The 16,626-nt window shown below is 38.8% G+C and overlaps 1 protein-coding gene across 11 annotated transcripts in view; it reads right to left on the bottom strand.

Annotated features, from left to right (window-relative positions):
* cast (calpastatin) overlaps nucleotides 1-16,626 on the bottom strand; it is a 52,310-nt gene that overhangs the window by 7,209 nt on the left and 28,475 nt on the right. For 6 of the 11 annotated variants that reach the window (XM_059328555.1, XM_059328553.1, XM_059328551.1 and 3 more), the window contains 25 exons: nucleotides 15,049-15,300; nucleotides 14,392-14,493; nucleotides 14,028-14,072; nucleotides 13,858-13,950; nucleotides 12,618-12,698; nucleotides 12,015-12,053; nucleotides 11,106-11,183; nucleotides 9,787-9,858; nucleotides 9,572-9,700; nucleotides 9,408-9,482; nucleotides 9,175-9,282; nucleotides 8,387-8,503; nucleotides 8,189-8,281; nucleotides 7,992-8,081; nucleotides 5,390-5,506; nucleotides 5,145-5,249; nucleotides 4,922-5,038; nucleotides 4,704-4,817; nucleotides 3,530-3,643; nucleotides 3,349-3,432; nucleotides 2,145-2,249; nucleotides 1,828-1,944; nucleotides 1,392-1,505; nucleotides 469-576; nucleotides 279-383 (listed from right to left, as the gene is read on the bottom strand). In XM_059328555.1, the coding sequence (XP_059184538.1) occupies nucleotides 279-383; nucleotides 469-576; nucleotides 1,392-1,505; nucleotides 1,828-1,944; nucleotides 2,145-2,249; nucleotides 3,349-3,432; nucleotides 3,530-3,643; nucleotides 4,704-4,817; nucleotides 4,922-5,038; nucleotides 5,145-5,249; nucleotides 5,390-5,506; nucleotides 7,992-8,081; nucleotides 8,189-8,281; nucleotides 8,387-8,503; nucleotides 9,175-9,282; nucleotides 9,408-9,482; nucleotides 9,572-9,700; nucleotides 9,787-9,858; nucleotides 11,106-11,183; nucleotides 12,015-12,053; nucleotides 12,618-12,698; nucleotides 13,858-13,950; nucleotides 14,028-14,072; nucleotides 14,392-14,493; nucleotides 15,049-15,300 (2,574 nt within the window). The remainder of the gene's footprint in view (nucleotides 1-278; nucleotides 384-468; nucleotides 577-1,391; nucleotides 1,506-1,827; nucleotides 1,945-2,144; nucleotides 2,250-3,348; nucleotides 3,433-3,529; nucleotides 3,644-4,703; nucleotides 4,818-4,921; nucleotides 5,039-5,144; nucleotides 5,250-5,389; nucleotides 5,507-7,991; nucleotides 8,082-8,188; nucleotides 8,282-8,386; nucleotides 8,504-9,174; nucleotides 9,283-9,407; nucleotides 9,483-9,571; nucleotides 9,701-9,786; nucleotides 9,859-11,105; nucleotides 11,184-12,014; nucleotides 12,054-12,617; nucleotides 12,699-13,857; nucleotides 13,951-14,027; nucleotides 14,073-14,391; nucleotides 14,494-15,048; nucleotides 15,301-16,626) is intronic. The other 5 variants (XM_059328557.1, XM_059328562.1, XM_059328563.1 and 2 more) reach the window with 2 other exon arrangements.

Below are 16,626 nucleotides of genomic sequence, written 5' to 3'. Positions count from 1 at the left end.
TAACATTTGCTGAGTTTGTTGATTTTTAAAAAAAACTTTATTGAAGGTTTGGACAAATAAACTCAACTTCGTATGAAAGCCACGGGTATAAGCTCTCAAATACTTTTTGAATATCATTTTTATCTGCTACAGAGGCTGAAAAATCTATTATTTAGTAGGTGTTGAATTTCCAGAAAAACTTCAGGTTTTAGGGGGTCATTTGAAAATCGCCCATAGAGTTTTCCAGGCATTTTTTTCCAGGCGCTTTAGGCCTTAATGGGTTAAAGCATGCAGGATACCTTGACAATGTCTTTGGTAGGAACAGGGGCGGGCTGAGGGGCCGGCGTGATGTCCATCAAGGTGTCTGACAGAACATCCAGGGCATTGTCAGCACCTGCGGCCAGCTGAGCACACAAAAAGAATTCTGATATTTTTGCATGGTTTTAGAAAGTCTGGGGAAAAAGGCTTGAGTTGTATTTGTGCGTTTACCTCTGGGGTAGGTTCTGCGGGAACACACGCAGCAGACTTCACTGTTGGAGCAGCAGTGGAGGACACAAAGTCTCCCGCCAAGGCGTCCAGAGCGAAGTCTGCAGAGGGCTGAGGGACGGACACAATGAAGGGTGTCAAATCTGTGTAGGAGTCTTCATTTTCAAATTGCGACTAAGACAAATAAGGACTTTTCCATTACAGAGATATGTATGTCCATCTCATTGTATTGTTTAGTAAACAGTGCTAGATCCACAGTGTGTTATTAACATTTTTGTCTCAATAGGCATAACCATCCCTACTTTTTCTTTATAGATTTTTCATCTGATTCATATATACTGCGGATTTTCGCCCCAGGTACCTGTACACTGTAAAAAATCCAACTTGTATTTTTTGGCCTAAAACAGTGATTTAAGTTGGTAAAACTTGGAAATATAAATGACTGACATTTAGGGCAATAATGTAAGTTAGCACAACAAAGGAAGCCAGTTGTATGCTCAAAAACAAGTTGGTGAGTTGTTGTTACTTATATCTTTAAGTTGGGGTTCACAACAAGGGACAATAGTTCTGATAACTCTTATTTCTTTGTTGTGAAATTCGGTCATTAGCGAAAGCTAGCGGCTAACTGATGCTAGCGGCTAACTGATGCTAGCGGCTAACTGATGCTAGCTGTGCTGCTTGTTACAGCTACAAGAGTAGCCATTAGCGTATCAATGCTAATTCAAAATTGTGGTCACAACATTAGCTGACATTCATAGTGGCTTTACAATTTTGCCAGAGAAATTCAGAGTTGAGCAAACTCAAAAACAAAACTTAAAATATTTAGTTTAATTGTCCAACTTAAAATTTTATCGAAATTTGTTGCCTTGAAATTTTGAGTTCACCCAACTTTTCTTTTTTTGCAGTGTAACAGACTGACAGTGTACCTGTGCAGGAGGAGCTGAGGGGGTGACGACAGGAGCCTGGACAGCAGGAGCTGATGAAGAGGTCATGAAGCCTTCAGACAAAAAGTCCAGAGCCTCACCAGTACCTATGGTGGGCTGCAGGAGGACAGATGGAGAAATATATTGCATCTTATTATCCTTTTCTTACTATATAGTGACACTTTAACCCATTGAAGCCTGAAAAGCGGATACGTCGTTTTGTAGTATTTGTATAAGCTCTCAAATACTTTTTGAATTTCATTTCTATCTGCTACAGAGGCTGAAAAATCTATTATTTAGTAGAAGAGTTGGCACTTCTGTTGAATTTACAGAAAAGCTTCAGGTTTTAGGGGCTTATTTTAAAATCGCCCAGAGGTTTTAAAGGCGTTTTAGGCATCAATGGGTTAAGGGCCTTTATATGAAATTGTACAAGTCTCACCTCAGGTTTAGGAGCGGGCAGCTTTTCAAGCTCTGCCTTGTTAAATCTGTACTTTGGAGCAATTGAGTCCTCTCTCTCTCCTACAAGCACACCCTTCTCCTTATCGTGTTTGTCCTCCTGTGAAAAGAAGAAAAGACATTATCATGTAAGATTAGTTATTATAAATGCGCACATCTTTTTTTCAGAATCCAGTCTGCTCACCTTCATACCACCTGATAACAAAATGTTGGGGATAAAGCTAAACAGCAATGTGTGTTTGGTGAGTTAACACTTTTTTTTTTTTTTCTTTTTTCTATTGTATTATGTATGTCCCATACCGAGACGATGTCCTCAGGTCTGAGTTCAGGGAGTGCAGGTTTTGGTTTGTCTTCTGGCAACGTGTCACTAAGGGCGCTGAGAACATCCAAAGACATAGGGTCAACCTGAGGAGACAACAGGAGATGGTTTTGTCCATATACACTACTGGTCAAAAGTTTTAGAACACACCAACTTTTCCAGAATTTAATTGAAAATGATGCAGTTTAATGTCTCAGTGTACTCTGAAATGAATGCACATTTGCAACATTTAAAATTCTTTATTGAGCATGATAGTGTTTTGAAAGTAAAAAAAAAGATTCAAAATCACATTTTATGTTGGACTAAAGGACTAAAAAAAGACACAAAATGATCAAAAAAAGACACAAAATGACAAAAAAAAGACACCAAAAGACACAAAATGACTAAAAAAAGACACAAAATTACCCAAAAAAGACACAAAAAGACACAAAATGACTTACAAAGACATGAAAATAATTCAAAAATGGACAAAATAGCCCAAGACTCCATAGAGTTAAGTTGTTAACCCATTTCTTGTTCCCTGAAAAAGGCCTACATATAGACTCAAAATCACATTTTATGTTGGACTAAAGGACAAAAAAAGACACAAAATGACCAAAAGAAGACACAAAATGACAAAAAAGACACAAAATGACTAAAAAAAGACACAAAATGACAAAAAAAGACACAAAATGACTTACAAAGACATGAATAGAATTAAAAAATGGACAAAATAGCCCAAGACTCCATAGAGTTAAGTTGTTAACCCATTTCTTGTTCCCTGAAAAAGGCCTACTTGTATAATTCTGAAATGTACATTATTTTCCAGTTTTGGTTAAGCTTACCTTTTTTTATTTACCTCTGGCAGTTCACCACTTACCTTTGTACCCTTTCAAGCTGTTCATTTGACTTGAACTGCTTGAATTTCAATAAAAAAATTGAAAAATTGGGCTGTTCTAAAACTTTTGACCGGTAGTGTACATTTAAAGTTTAACTGTTGAAATAAAAAGTCTTTCCTACACAAAAGAGTGAAAAGGCGACACTAGTTTAACTAACTGTGACACTGTGAACTGTGTGTTGATGGTTAGGTTAAAAAAATAAGCAAGTAAAGTAGAAAGAAGAGAGGATAAAATACAAATAAGAATTTAAAAAATGTATAATTTGTAGAGGAAGAAATAAAAAAGACATATTGTATCCAGCCATTACCTCATCAGTCTTTGCTTGTGACTGTCGGGGTTGTCCAGGGAGGACATCAACTGTGTTAGGCTGCTCCAGAGGACAAACTGTTTTCTGCAGGAACACAGAGACAGACAGTGGGACATGTATTCACTTTATACCACTAACACATAAAGGAGACAGACACATTAGCACACAGCAACAGGTCTACCTGTGATGTCTTCTTGGTAGTGGGAGGGGCAGGTGTATGAACTCCAGAAGCTTTAGCCGGAGCCACAAAATCTGCAGAAAGTGTATCCAGAGCTGACAAATCCTCTACTTTAGTCTGGAAAAAAGAGACAACAGATTTTAAGCGATAAAGTGAGAAAATTAATGAAAAAAATCAGTACATCCTGATTTAATCAAAGTCTTAAAAAAGCAGTTTGACATTTTAGGAAATATACTTATTTTGCGTCTCGCTGAGAGTTAGATGACAAGATTTATGCCACTCACTTTGTGTGATAAATATTTAGTAAATGGTTAGCTTAGCTTAGCTTAATATAAAGACTAGCCTGGCTCTGTTTTTACCTTCCGACAGAGTCAGGAGCTAACCAGCTGTAGCTTCATTTAACCTACAGACATGAGAGTGCTATTAACATTTTTGTCTAAATAGGCATAACCATCCCTACTTTTTCTTTATAGATTTTTCATCTGATTCATATGTACTGCGGATTTTCGCTCCAGGTACCAGTACACTGCAAAAAAGCCAACTTGTATTTTTTGGCCTAAAACAGTGATTAAAGTTGGTAAAACTTGGAAATATAAATTATTGACATTTAGGGCAATAATGTAAGTTAGCACAACAAAGGAAGCCAGTTGTCTGCTCAAAAACAAGTTGGTGAGTTGTTGTTACTTATATCTTTAAGTTGGGGTTCAAAACAAGGGACAATAGTTCTGATAACTCTTATTTCTTTGTTGTGAAATTTGGTCATTAGCGAAAGCTAGCGGCTAACTGATGCTAGCGGCTAACCGATGCTAGCGGCTAACTGATGCCAGCGGCTAACCGATGCTAGCGGCTAACCGATGCTAGCGGCTAACTGATGCCAGCGGCTAACCGATGCTAGCGGCTAACCGATGCTAGCGGCTAACTGATGCTAGTGGCGCTGCTTGTTACAGCTACAAGAGTAGCCATTAGCGTATCAATGCTAACTCAAAATTGTGGTCGCAACATTAGCTGACATTTATAGCGGCGTTACAATCGTGCCAGAGAAATTCAGAGTTGAGCAAACTCTAAAACAAAACTTAAAATATTTGTCCAATTTAAAAATGTATCGAAGTTTGTTGCCTTGAAATTTTGAGTTCACCCAACTTTTCTTTTTTTGCAGTGTAACAGACTGACAGTGTACCTGTGCAGGAGGAGCTGAGGGGGTGACGACAGGAGCCTGGACAGCAGGAGCTGATGAAGAGGTCATGAAGCCTTCAGACAAAAAGTCCAGAGCCTCACCAGTACCTATGGTGGGCTGCAGGAGGAGGGGAGGGGGGAGAACGACAGACTGTAAGTTTTCATTTCATATTATACATAACTTGTAAGAGTTATGCACCCTTGAGAATATTTTTTGTCCACCTCGGGTTTAGGAGCGGGCAGCTTTTCAAGCTCTGCCTTGTTAAATCTGTACTTTGGAGCAATTGAGTCCTCTCTCTCTCCTACAAGCACACCCTTCTCCTTATCGTGTTTGTCCTCCTATTTAAAAGGAAAAACAGTGGATATAATAACAATGCCTGGTGAGTCTTTCTGTAAGGAGCAGACACGCAAATGCCGTGAAACATGTGAGTGCTTGTGCTAATACCGAGACGATGTCCTCAGGTCTGAGTTCAGGGAGTTCAGGTTTTGGTTCATCTTTTGGCAACAAGTCACTCAGATCACTGAGAGCATCCAGAGACATAGGGTCAACCTGAGGAGACAACAGAAGACTGTAATGATCTGTCATGTCATTCACAGTTTAACTATTGAAATAAAAAAGTCTCTCCAACATGACAGTTTGACAAGACCAGGTGGAGAAACAACAGAGGGAAACGTGATCTTGTATCTCACCTGACCAGCCTTAAGCTTGCCGTCAGTGGCGTCCTTTGCAGCTGCAGTTTTCTCTACCTTCTTATCAGCAGGGGGAAAGGTACACACAGCCACAGGGGGAACTGCAGACTCAACTTTCTACAGCAGACAACAGAGATGACACATCAGACTTTAAATTGATGGCTATATGTAGCTGTATCTGCTTATTCCACAACAATCTCTGGATCTAAATTTGGTCTGTGGCCCCCAGAGACCTCTGTATTTTAGCAATGCTACACTGCAAAAAAAGAAAAGTTGGGTGAACCAAAAATTTTAAGGCAACAAACTTCGATACATTTTTAAGTTGGACAATAAACTATAAAATTAATAAATTAATATTTTAAGTTTTGTTTTTGAGTTTGCTCAACTCTGAAATTAGATTTTTGTCAACTCAACTGTACATTGTACTAACTTATAATTTTACATTGTAATAACTTTTAATCCTTACTTCTGCTAACTTCTGCAATGTGCTGAACTGGCACGATTGTAACGCTGCTATGAAATGTCAGCTAATGTTGCAACCACAATTTTGAGTTAGCATTGATACGCTAACGGCTACTCTTGTAGCTGTAACAAGCAGCGCCGCTAGCGCCAGTTAGCCGCTAGCATCAGTTAGCCGCTAGCTTTCGCTAATGACCGAATTTCACCCCTTTCCTGCATTTCACAACAAAGAAATAAGAGTTAGCAGAACTATTGTCCCTTGTTGTGAACCCCAACTTAAAGATATAAGTAACAACAACTCACCAACTTGTTTTTGAGCAGACAACTGGCTTCCTTTGTTGTGCTAACTAACATTATTGCTCTAAATGTCAATAATTTATATTTCCAAGTTTTACCAACTTAAATCACTGTTTTAGGCCAAAAAATACAAGTTGGCTTTTTTTGCAGTGTAGGGATATGGCTCTATGGATGTTTGGTGACTTTTTATCTAGTGCCACCAGCAAACATTCACCTTATCCTGAGAAATATTTTAACATCTACTGGTTTGATGGGCACAAAATTATGTTACATTGTAGCATGTAACATTTATGGTTCCCAGACAATCATGTGGTGTGGGACGCACATTGGTCTGGTCTTGATCTTAACTTGGTCTCGACTTACTACAGCACTGACCTTAAATATCTTCCATTTGTTTTTGTGTGCATATATTGAGTTTAATTTGAGCGTATAACGGCACTAGGTTATTTTCAAATAATTAATTTCTGGAGAAATAGGCACTATTTTTAACATCTAAATCAGCTATTATCAAGCCGCTAGGAAATTATTATTGTGAAATCCGACCAGCTGACATGGGACAAGAGGTGGGGGACACCATGGACAGGTCTCCAGACTATCACAGGGCAGACACATAGAGACAGACAACCATACATGCTCTCATTCACTCCTATGGGCAATTTAGATTCACCAATTAAACATTAGCTGAATGTCTTTAGACTGTGGAAACCCCCAAAATTAAAATCTGGCAAAATAATGGGAAACGATCATCCGATTCGTAGGCTAGCTGCTAGCTTGTTGACTAACTGCTAGCATGCACATAACCATGGATGAGATGAAGGCAAAAAAAAAAACAGGTGGTGAATACTACATTTAGGACAATACATGGTTTTGCTGTTGCAGGCCAAGTTTAACATTTTGGAGAAATTTGGTGTGATCAGAAATGGAGATAAAAACGTTGTCTGTGGCTTTGCTGATAGTAGTAAGTACAAGAAAGAATTAGCTTAAGTTATCCGGCATATCATCACTGAGGACACACATCCGCAAGCACAGGTTAAGTAAAATGCAGCACTTTAACCTCCTGAGAACCTGCGTCCTCATATGTGGACATTTCATTTTAGGTTTTATGGACCTTATACTTAATTCTGCTTTACTATAACATGTTGTCCTCAGTAGTACACACTCTAGAAAAAGCACAATACATCAATTAGTGTAAAACCCAGATTGCTAAAGTCAATCAACAGCTTATCCCTAGACAAGCACAAGACAAGACTAGTGGACCAGATACAAAATCTGATCTCATTTATGGTTAAAACTTGTTCATTTGTGCTTAATAATGTTTGTAGCTTGATATTCTGTGCAAGTTTGACTATTTTTAGCAATAGCAACAAGCTACGACTCTGCTAATCAGGAAGTACTCATTTGAGAACGAATAGACTTTTACTATCGTTCTTCCAAAGAGAGGGAGTAAATGTAAGGAAATATAAGTTTTATACACTGGTGAATTAATTATGTTATACAGTCAAATTAACCGATTTGGGTTTTTTTCAAAAACTACTTCCTGTTCAAAGATATTGCTTAGTTTTTGTACTTATGTCCTACAAATCCAAAATATCAAATATCTAGTAGAAACTAACAATACATACCAAACAAAAGCTTGGGTCTCAGGAGGTTAAGGTGAGTGAATGTGCAGCCTGAATTTTTAATCTTAAACAAGGTGACGGGACAACATTAACGGGGCGGGTGGATGCAGATTTCACTTGGAGACAGTTGTGGGAAATGGGTCAGTTCTGACCGTGCAGGACTCTGATCTAAAGTCATAAGAAGTGTCTTTTTGCCATGATATCAACATGAATGAAGCTTCCTGTACCTTGGCAGTAGATGAAGTAAGTCCAGCCTCCAGAGAGAAATCATCAGGGACTTTCTCGGTCTTGGATTTTTTGTCAGCCGGAGGAACTTTCTACAACAACCAACAAAGACGACATTTGAAGAGATAACAGATACTGTGTTTTGGCAACTTTCATACAATTTTTGTCTGCTGCTACCAGTATCACATCTACAGTGTACCTGTGCAGGAGGAGCCTTGACAGCAGGAGCTGATGAAGAGGTCATGAAGCCTTCAGACAAAAAGTCCAGAGCCTCACCAGTACCTATGGTGGGCTGCAGGAGGAGGACAGATGGAGAAATATATTGCATATTAATATCCTGTTCTTACTTTACAGTGACACTTTTTAGGGTGTTCATGTGTTTTTGTCCCAGTCTCACCTCAGGTTTAGGAGCAGGCTGCTTTTCGAGTTCTGCCTTATTAGGTCTGTACTCTGGAGGAATTGAGTCTTCTCTTTCTCCTACAAGCACACCCTCCTCCGTCGTGTGTTTGGGCTCCTGTAAAAAGGAAAAAAGGGGGAAATATGACAATAACTGTCAATTGTTTCTGGATGGAGATGAAATTGTGTCCTGACTGCAATGTCCTAGCCTGGCTAACACCAGACTATTCTCAAATGAGGGCTAGTCTGGCAACGAGCAATGTATTTCTCCGTAGAGGAGGTGTGGTTTACGATCCTCCAGAGCCGTTTATTGGACGCTTAGAATGTCTATCAAAGCGTCTGTAGGTAGCTCTTAGCCAATCAGATCAGTTATACCAGATGACGTAGTAGAGCTACAGAAATGGATGTTTGTTGTGTGTGTGTCTGTGAGAGAGTGTTGTTTGCTGCTTTGCTTCTCCAGTTCTCGCTTTCTGCAAGATTATTTATTTTCACGCTTTATTCCCCCTCATGTCATTCAGCCACACACATCCACTGATTTTATGGGCAATAAACAAGCTGCTGCGGGCCTCTCGGCGGCTCCGCTGTCCGCGGTAGCGGGGCTATTAGCTGCTAGGGGCTATTAGCCGCTAGCGGCGCTAATAGCCGCTAGCGACGCTAAAAATTAAAAAAAATTAAATTCGAGCGCGCAAGGCAGTCTGGGTATACCCAGGCTAGCAATGTCCACTAAAGAGGCATTAAAGTCTCTGAGAAAGTATGAAGACAAGATAGTGCAGCTGTTTGTGCTCCTACCGAGACGATGTCCTCAGGTCTGGGTTTGGGGAGTTCAGGTTTTGGTTGGTCTTTTGGCAACAAGTCATTGAGGTCACTCAGAACATCCTGAGACATAAGAGCGCCTCCCTAAGGAGACAACAGAAGAGGAAGTTATAATCTACTAATGTGTCATAAATAATGTTTACAACATGTATAAAAACATGGACATGGGTACAAAGTCTTCTGTCCACCTCAATTTATGAAAATCTCACCACATCAGTCGTGGGTTTGGTGGCTTTTTTATCAGTGGGAGGAGCAGGACACACAGCCACAGGAGGAGCTGCTTTCTACAACAGCCAACAGAGACAACGTTCAAGAACAGCAACTATTTCTGACCGGCCAAGAGGAAAGAAAAGGAGGCGTGAGCTTTCTGTACCGTGGTAGCCGCAGTAGCAGAGGGCAGTAAATCCTCCAGGGAAAAGTCATCGGAGACTTTCTCCGTCCTGGCTTTTTTATCTGCTGGAGGAGCAGCCATGGGGGGAACTGCTGCAGGGGTTTGAGGTGTCTGCAACAAAAACATTCATCATTACATTAGCTCCTTCAGTCAGACGTTGTAATTATGTGTCAGAGACAGAGACGTTTTTCTTTTACCTTTACAGAAGGAGGTGCAAAGTTAGCAGGGCCAGCAGATGAGGCACTGACACTGTCAACATAGTCCTTTTTCTACATTTTTCAAAAAGAAAATAAAATACAAAATGGGAATTAGACCAGACTACTACTATACCATATAGTAAAACTACTATGAAACCTCAAGAAGCTGCATCATTTAGTTAAATATTTCAGTTTTTTATTATTTCAACTTTTTGTCCATCAATTTTAACTTATATAACTTTTTTTAATCCATTATTTTCAGCAAAATATTTCATATTTCTTATCCATCACTTTAGGCTAACTATTTTTACTTTTTCTATATTATTTTTAGCAATATATTTCATTTTTTTATCCATTATTTTCAGCCCAATATTTCAACATTTTATCCATAAATTTCAACAAAATATTACATTTTTGTATCAATTTTTTCAGCAAGATATTTCAACTGTTTATCAATTATATTTAGCAAAAATGGCATAAGTTTATCCATTACTTTAAGCTAACTATTTCAACTGTTTATTCCTTACTTTTAGCTTAATATTTAAATTTATTTTATAATAATATTTAATTTTATTTAGTTTATTTAAAGTTAGTATCCATCACTTTCAGCTATTCATACTTAGCTACCTCTCAGTGGTTTCTCACATACATAACTGTAACAAGTAGGTGTCCAGATGTTACAGCTGATGATTTCTGTTATTTAAATCAGGATTTCTATTTTTAAAAATCATTTCAGCTGCTTCACAGTTCTTCCCCCTTGGGTAGATGCACCCCTGATTGGAAACAATCGGTCTACAATAGCAAAATTTAAAATGTTGAGTATGAACTCTTGTCAAGAGGGTAGATGGGGTGTAAAGATGCACTGTAAAAAATAATCTGTTTAATTTACTGAAAAATACCGGCAGCTGTGGTTGCCAGAACCTCACCGTAAAAATTACAGTGAGTGGATTTTCTATTCTAAATTTAAATGTAAATATCAGCAAAAAATGTCATTTAGACTGAATAATCCTGTTATTTTTTAGGGTTATTGTGTCATTCATTCACACATCATGGTATTTCTCCATAAATTTTGCATGAAAATGTTATATTTTTACAGCAAATCTGTGTGTTTCTTCCAGTTTATGACAGTAAAAGTAAAAGTTTTGTGCTATTCTTTGATTTACGGTAATTAGAAGTGTCTAATACGGTGATATACAATTTTTCATTTTACGCCCTATTTCTGATGTATTTGACAGTGTTTTACTATTATTTCTACAAACATTTTTTACAGTGTGGAGAATGGACCTGCAGCTGAGTGCTACATGCTTTAAAATGCTCACCTCTGGAGCAGCTGGAACACTGGGAGAAGTGAATCCAGATAAAAGAGAGTCCAGGGCCTCGTCTGTGCTCAGTGGTTTCTGAAATTAAAAACAGAGTGCATCACATTTTTTAAACTAATAATAATCTGATTAATTTAGTAAGAACTACTCCACATTGTGAACAGAAACAGCCACATGATCCTCCACTAGAGGGCATGCCTAGCCAAGTCAAAGGCAAACAAAGGGGCAAAATAATACAAACCAGACCGCGAGAACAAACAGTGGAGGAAAAGTACAGACACACCCTTCACATTTTTTACGGAGATGAAAAAATCACAAATAAACTGCATGAAAATACACTTTTGACACATATCACCGCCTTGATTTCACAAAAATACAACAAACACCAAAACTAAAAGCACAAAACTTACACTGGAGGAAAGTATCTGCGTGGAAACAGATCATGAAACACTGAGCTAAAGAAGCCTCTTGCAAGACCAGAAGACAGAGTGGGAGTGGACTATGATGCAAATGTGGGTGTGTTGAGGGTGAGTAAATAGTGAGCTTCATATGGGTGGAAATTAAAGTGTGTTATCAGTGTTGGAGCCCGTAAATGTGTGAGTCTATGTGGTCGAGCGTGTTTGGGTTTGGTTGAACAAGATCCAGCCAGCGTGAATAGAGAAGGTGGGTTCAGTGGTGTTTGCTGAGGCAACACCCACCAGTGCAATGCAACATTCCCCACTCTAGAGGAACCAGGAGATCATGCCGTGGTAACTGTGCTTCCTGAATGTGTGTGTAATGTGAGTGTAGGCTCATTTGCTTACACATGTAGGAAAAACTTAACAAAGTGTGTGTCTTTGTCCCAAGAATTTAAATGCTGATGCCGAAGGAAGTTGTGACTTTAATGTTGGGTTTGAAAGGATCACTTACAGGAACATCCTTGGGTTTAACATCTGCAGGAGCTGGAGGCTAGAAAAAAAAACAAATTCATTTTAGATTATAAGAAAAAAGTAATTCAGGGAGTGGACTAATACTGTCTTAAAGGCTCAGTTCACCCAAATTACAAATAATCCCCGTCATATTCTCCTCCAGTGGCATCTGGCCATGCAGCTAGTTTGGGTTTATGTGTCCAGGTTTTGAGATATTTATCTAGGGCTTAGTATAACAATATGATATGCCGATGCATTTCATGAGTTTTTGTGAAGAACTTTGCCTTAATAAAATAGTCTAAAAATGACAACAACAAAAAGCTATTTAAAGCTGGATCTGATCAAAGAAATATTAAACTAGATTATAAACAGGGTTTTGATGCCATATTTTGGTACTTGACAGTTTTTGTTGTTTATTCAATGCTAAAGACATATTTCAGTAGGTACTAAAAAACTTGATATTTGACACCCTGAGACAACTTCCCCATTACGCTACATGATCCAGAAATCAGTTTTAATGGAAACTACTTCCTACTGAAGTAACAGTCCCTATGTATATGACAGTGAGGTCTGTCTGAAGGTGAGGAGGAGGGGGAGAACTGACCATATCTTCAAATCTGTATCCTGGAGGCAGCGTGCTATCTCTTTCTCCACACTTCTGACCCACCTCGACGATGATGTCATGCTGTGACACATGCAACACACACGGTTAACTCAGCAGATTCATGCTGCAGCTCAGTACAATTACATACCTGCTCAGTTTATACACACACACATACACTACCGGTCAAAAGTTTTAGAACACCCCAATTTTTCCAGTTTTTTTTTTAAATTCAAGCAGTTCAAGTCAAATGAACAGCTTGAAAGGGTACAAAGGTAAGTGGTGAACTGCCAGAGGTAAATAAAAAAAGGTAAGCTTAACCAAAACTGAAAAATAATGTACATTTCAGAATTATACAAGTAGGCCTTTTTCAGGGAACAAGAAATGGGTTAACAACTTAACTCTATGGAGTCTTGGGCTATTTTGTCCATTTTTGAATTCTTTTCATGTCTTTGTAAGTCATTTTGTGTCTTTTTTGTCATTTTGTGTCTTTTTTTAGTCATTTTGTGTCTTTTTTTGGTCATTTTGTGTCTTTTTTTAGTCCTTTAGTCCAACATAAAATGTGATTTTGAATCTTTTTTTTACTTTCAAACCACTATCATGCTCAATAAAGAATTTTAAATGTTGCAAATGTGCATTAATTTCAGAGTACACTGAGACATTAAATTGCATCATTTTCAATTAAATTCTGGAAAAGTTGGTGTGTTCTAAAACTTTTGACCAGTGGTGTATATATATATATATGCAGTGGTGGAATGCAACTAAGTACATTTACTAAAATACTGTACTTACTGTAGCACAATTTAGAGGTACTTAACTTGAGTATTTCCACATATGTAACTTTATACTCCATTACCTTTAGCTGCCAGCTTTAGTTACTAGTTACTTTATAGGTCAATATTTAACATGAAAAAGTGTGACCAAATTAAAATGATGCATGGTTGAGAATAAAAAATATAAATAGTATACCAAGTAGTTCTAAATTAGCCCAACCTGGACTATAGCAAAATATACATAATAATACATTTGGAATATATTTAACAATCTGAGTGTAAGTACTTTTGTACTTATGCAGTACTTTACTTTTTGATACATTTTTACGTTTACTGAATACATTTCTGAATGCAGGACTTTTACTTGTAGTGGAGTAATCTGCAGTGTGGTATTAGTACTTTTACTTAAGTAAGAGATCTGAATACTTCTTCCACCACTGCATATATGCGTGCACACTGCTGGGCTGTACCTCTTGGACCTCTGGCCCGGTGTACTCAGGCTGTGGGGGTGTGACAGGATCAACCGATGGCAGTATGCTGGCAAGGGCATCGAGCGGATCCACCTGCGCATGCAACACAACTCAGCACACTAGAACAAGCAACATGCGTTTCATGGCAAACTGCTTCAGTAAGTGTTTACCTCTTTGGCTCCTTTAGCTGCTGCCGGAGGAACCTCCACCTGCACCTGCAACACAGATCCAGGATCAGTACACACGGCTCAACGACATGACACATGCTATACACAAGCATTGTTAGTGTGGTGGAATTTACAGCTTGTGTGATTAAGCTATTGCTCAAGAAACTGCACGTTGATAGCCTTTCCTAATGATAATATCATCCAGAAAGAGAGCAGTTCCACAAAGACACCAAAAAAATATCACCTGGCCCTGAGCACAATGGTGATCTCTTCAGTCAGACCACCATAAAAATATTCAATGCAACATATCCATGAGTACTGACAGTATCAGACACCCTCCACCCATGTTGGTTTAAGGATCGTCTACCTTCGTTTGGGTCGGTGCCGTTACTGCTGCAGTTGGCTTTGATGTTTTAACAGGATCAACTTTAAGCACATCAGCTTTGACTGTTTCGACGGCGATGGCGCTCTAAAATACAACAAATTTGAATCTATTATCAGTGAAGTACATGTTAAGTTAAAATTACAGGTCCGCTGTACATGCAAAGTCAGCAAGATACCCAAAGAACCAAATAAAAGACAGGGCAGCAAGGGACTGACTCTAGAAGAAGAAAGCATCCACCAATTTGATGGCAGACATTCGTTTAGAAGTGTCAGCAGGTATGATGCAATGAAAATAAGAAAACCAATGCAGTGTAGGCCTCTCCTCTCCATTTGTTTTCAACCTCTGACTCAGATTTCTTATGGATGTGTAATGTCGCAAGTGCTAAGGTGTGTACTATTTGCAAATACACTAACAAGCATAGGCATGCTGAGCAAAGGGCTGCAGAGGAAAGAACAAAAGTCCTTTTATACATCCCAACTGGTCACCACCAAAGTAGAAAAGAAAGAAACCCCCAAAGCAAGAATTGGAGCGTTCTCAAGAAAGTAACAAAAACTTGATAAAGGTCTGCAACACACGAGATGTTGCAGAAAGAAAGCCTTGAAAAGTCCAAAGAGTCAAATTTGTAGCAGTCGAATCTACCTTGGCTGTGCCTTGGGGGGACTCTTTAGGTCTGGTCACAGCAGTGGTTGCTGTGACGCCAGCGGCTGTGACGCCAGCAACTTTGACACCAGCGGCTGTGACACCAGCAGCAGCGGTGCCAGCAGCTTTGTAGCCAGTGGCCGTGATGCCAGCAGCTGTGACGCCAGTGGTTTTGACGCCTGCTGCTGCAGTCGTTCCAGCAGCAGGAGAAGGAACTGTAGCAGTGGCTTTGACTTGGGAGACAGGAGCAGTCTACAAACATGTAGCCAAATGACTAGTTAACACAAGGATGACGGATTCACAGCACTTCTAGATCTAGTAAACATGATGACAAGAGATGTGTGCAACATTTTGACAGCATAAAAACCAATATGTATATATATGTAAGACTGTATAAACGAAGTGGACATAGCTTCCAGGTCTGAAAGGTTTAGCCAATGCGTGTACCTGAAACCTGCATTCTTTCCAATGACCAGCAGGAGGCGACTTCGCTGGTTGAAAAAAAAGGTCTGATTGTTCAGAAGCCTATGAAAAAATGCCCCTACTTCTCACTTGATTTATGACCCCAGTAAACATTTCCCTAATGAGTTTATGTTCTCAATCGTTAGATTTCAGTCTTCCTTAATACTGCATGATGCTCAATTCGTTAATGACGGTCCCATTTAGAGTAAAATAGATGAAAAAGCAGGGTATCCTTTGGGACATGGCTACTTTGAGACTGTGTACACTGTGTACACTGTGTACATTTAAATAGATAGGAACTTGTTTTGGGGTTTTGGACTTTACTTGACTTTAACTGCACATTTTGTTTTAAGCCTGTTTTTTTGCTTCCCAAAATTAGCATCCCAGTTAATATTAACATGAATTAAGGATGCACCTTGCTAACCAAGCTGGAGACCTAGCACTAGTGTTACTTGTCCAAATATGATCCCTAACCAACATGGCTACGGCTAAAAAACTTCAAAACTGTAGTCCACAAACAAATAGTTGACTACATGTTGGCTACGGTCACTTATTTTATACAGTCTATGGTAAAAACAGAGCAGGAAAAAATGTTCAATGATCTCTGGTCAGATTTTTCACTGTAGTCAGATTAAAGTAAAAATACATGTTTCAAGTGCCTGAGATATGACCCACTCAGACTGCTGAGACTAATCTGACCATTGATCAGTGTGGATGGTGAAATAGCCCTTTAAAACAAACTTTTTATTCTTAACAGTACTGCTGACCTTTTTTCTAAACTTTCTGAATTGATTTTCTACCTCCCAGGCAGCTCAAGAATTGAATCATGAATAAAAATGGCTTGAGATACATAATGGCAGCAAGCAGAGGATGACTGTACTCAGGAATCCTTCATACCGTTTCTGAAATGTGACAGTCAGCTGCTTAGCATTGAATTCATCAAATATGCGATGAGACAATTAAATCTGAAAACCTCAAAAAAAAAAAAAGCTAATTACTGCAACAATAAGCAACATGATAAGCAATCATGTGTATCATGAAGAAGATCATGTGAATTTAGAAACAGCTGACAAAAAAAATGCTTATGTTGGAGTTTCCCATCAGCACATGGCTTAA

The sequence above is a fragment of the Centropristis striata genome, chromosome 3 (assembly GCF_030273125.1).
Source record: "Centropristis striata isolate RG_2023a ecotype Rhode Island chromosome 3, C.striata_1.0, whole genome shotgun sequence".
Lineage (NCBI taxonomy): Eukaryota > Metazoa > Chordata > Actinopteri > Perciformes > Serranidae > Centropristis > Centropristis striata.
This window is presented reverse-complemented; position numbering and strand designations above follow the sequence as displayed.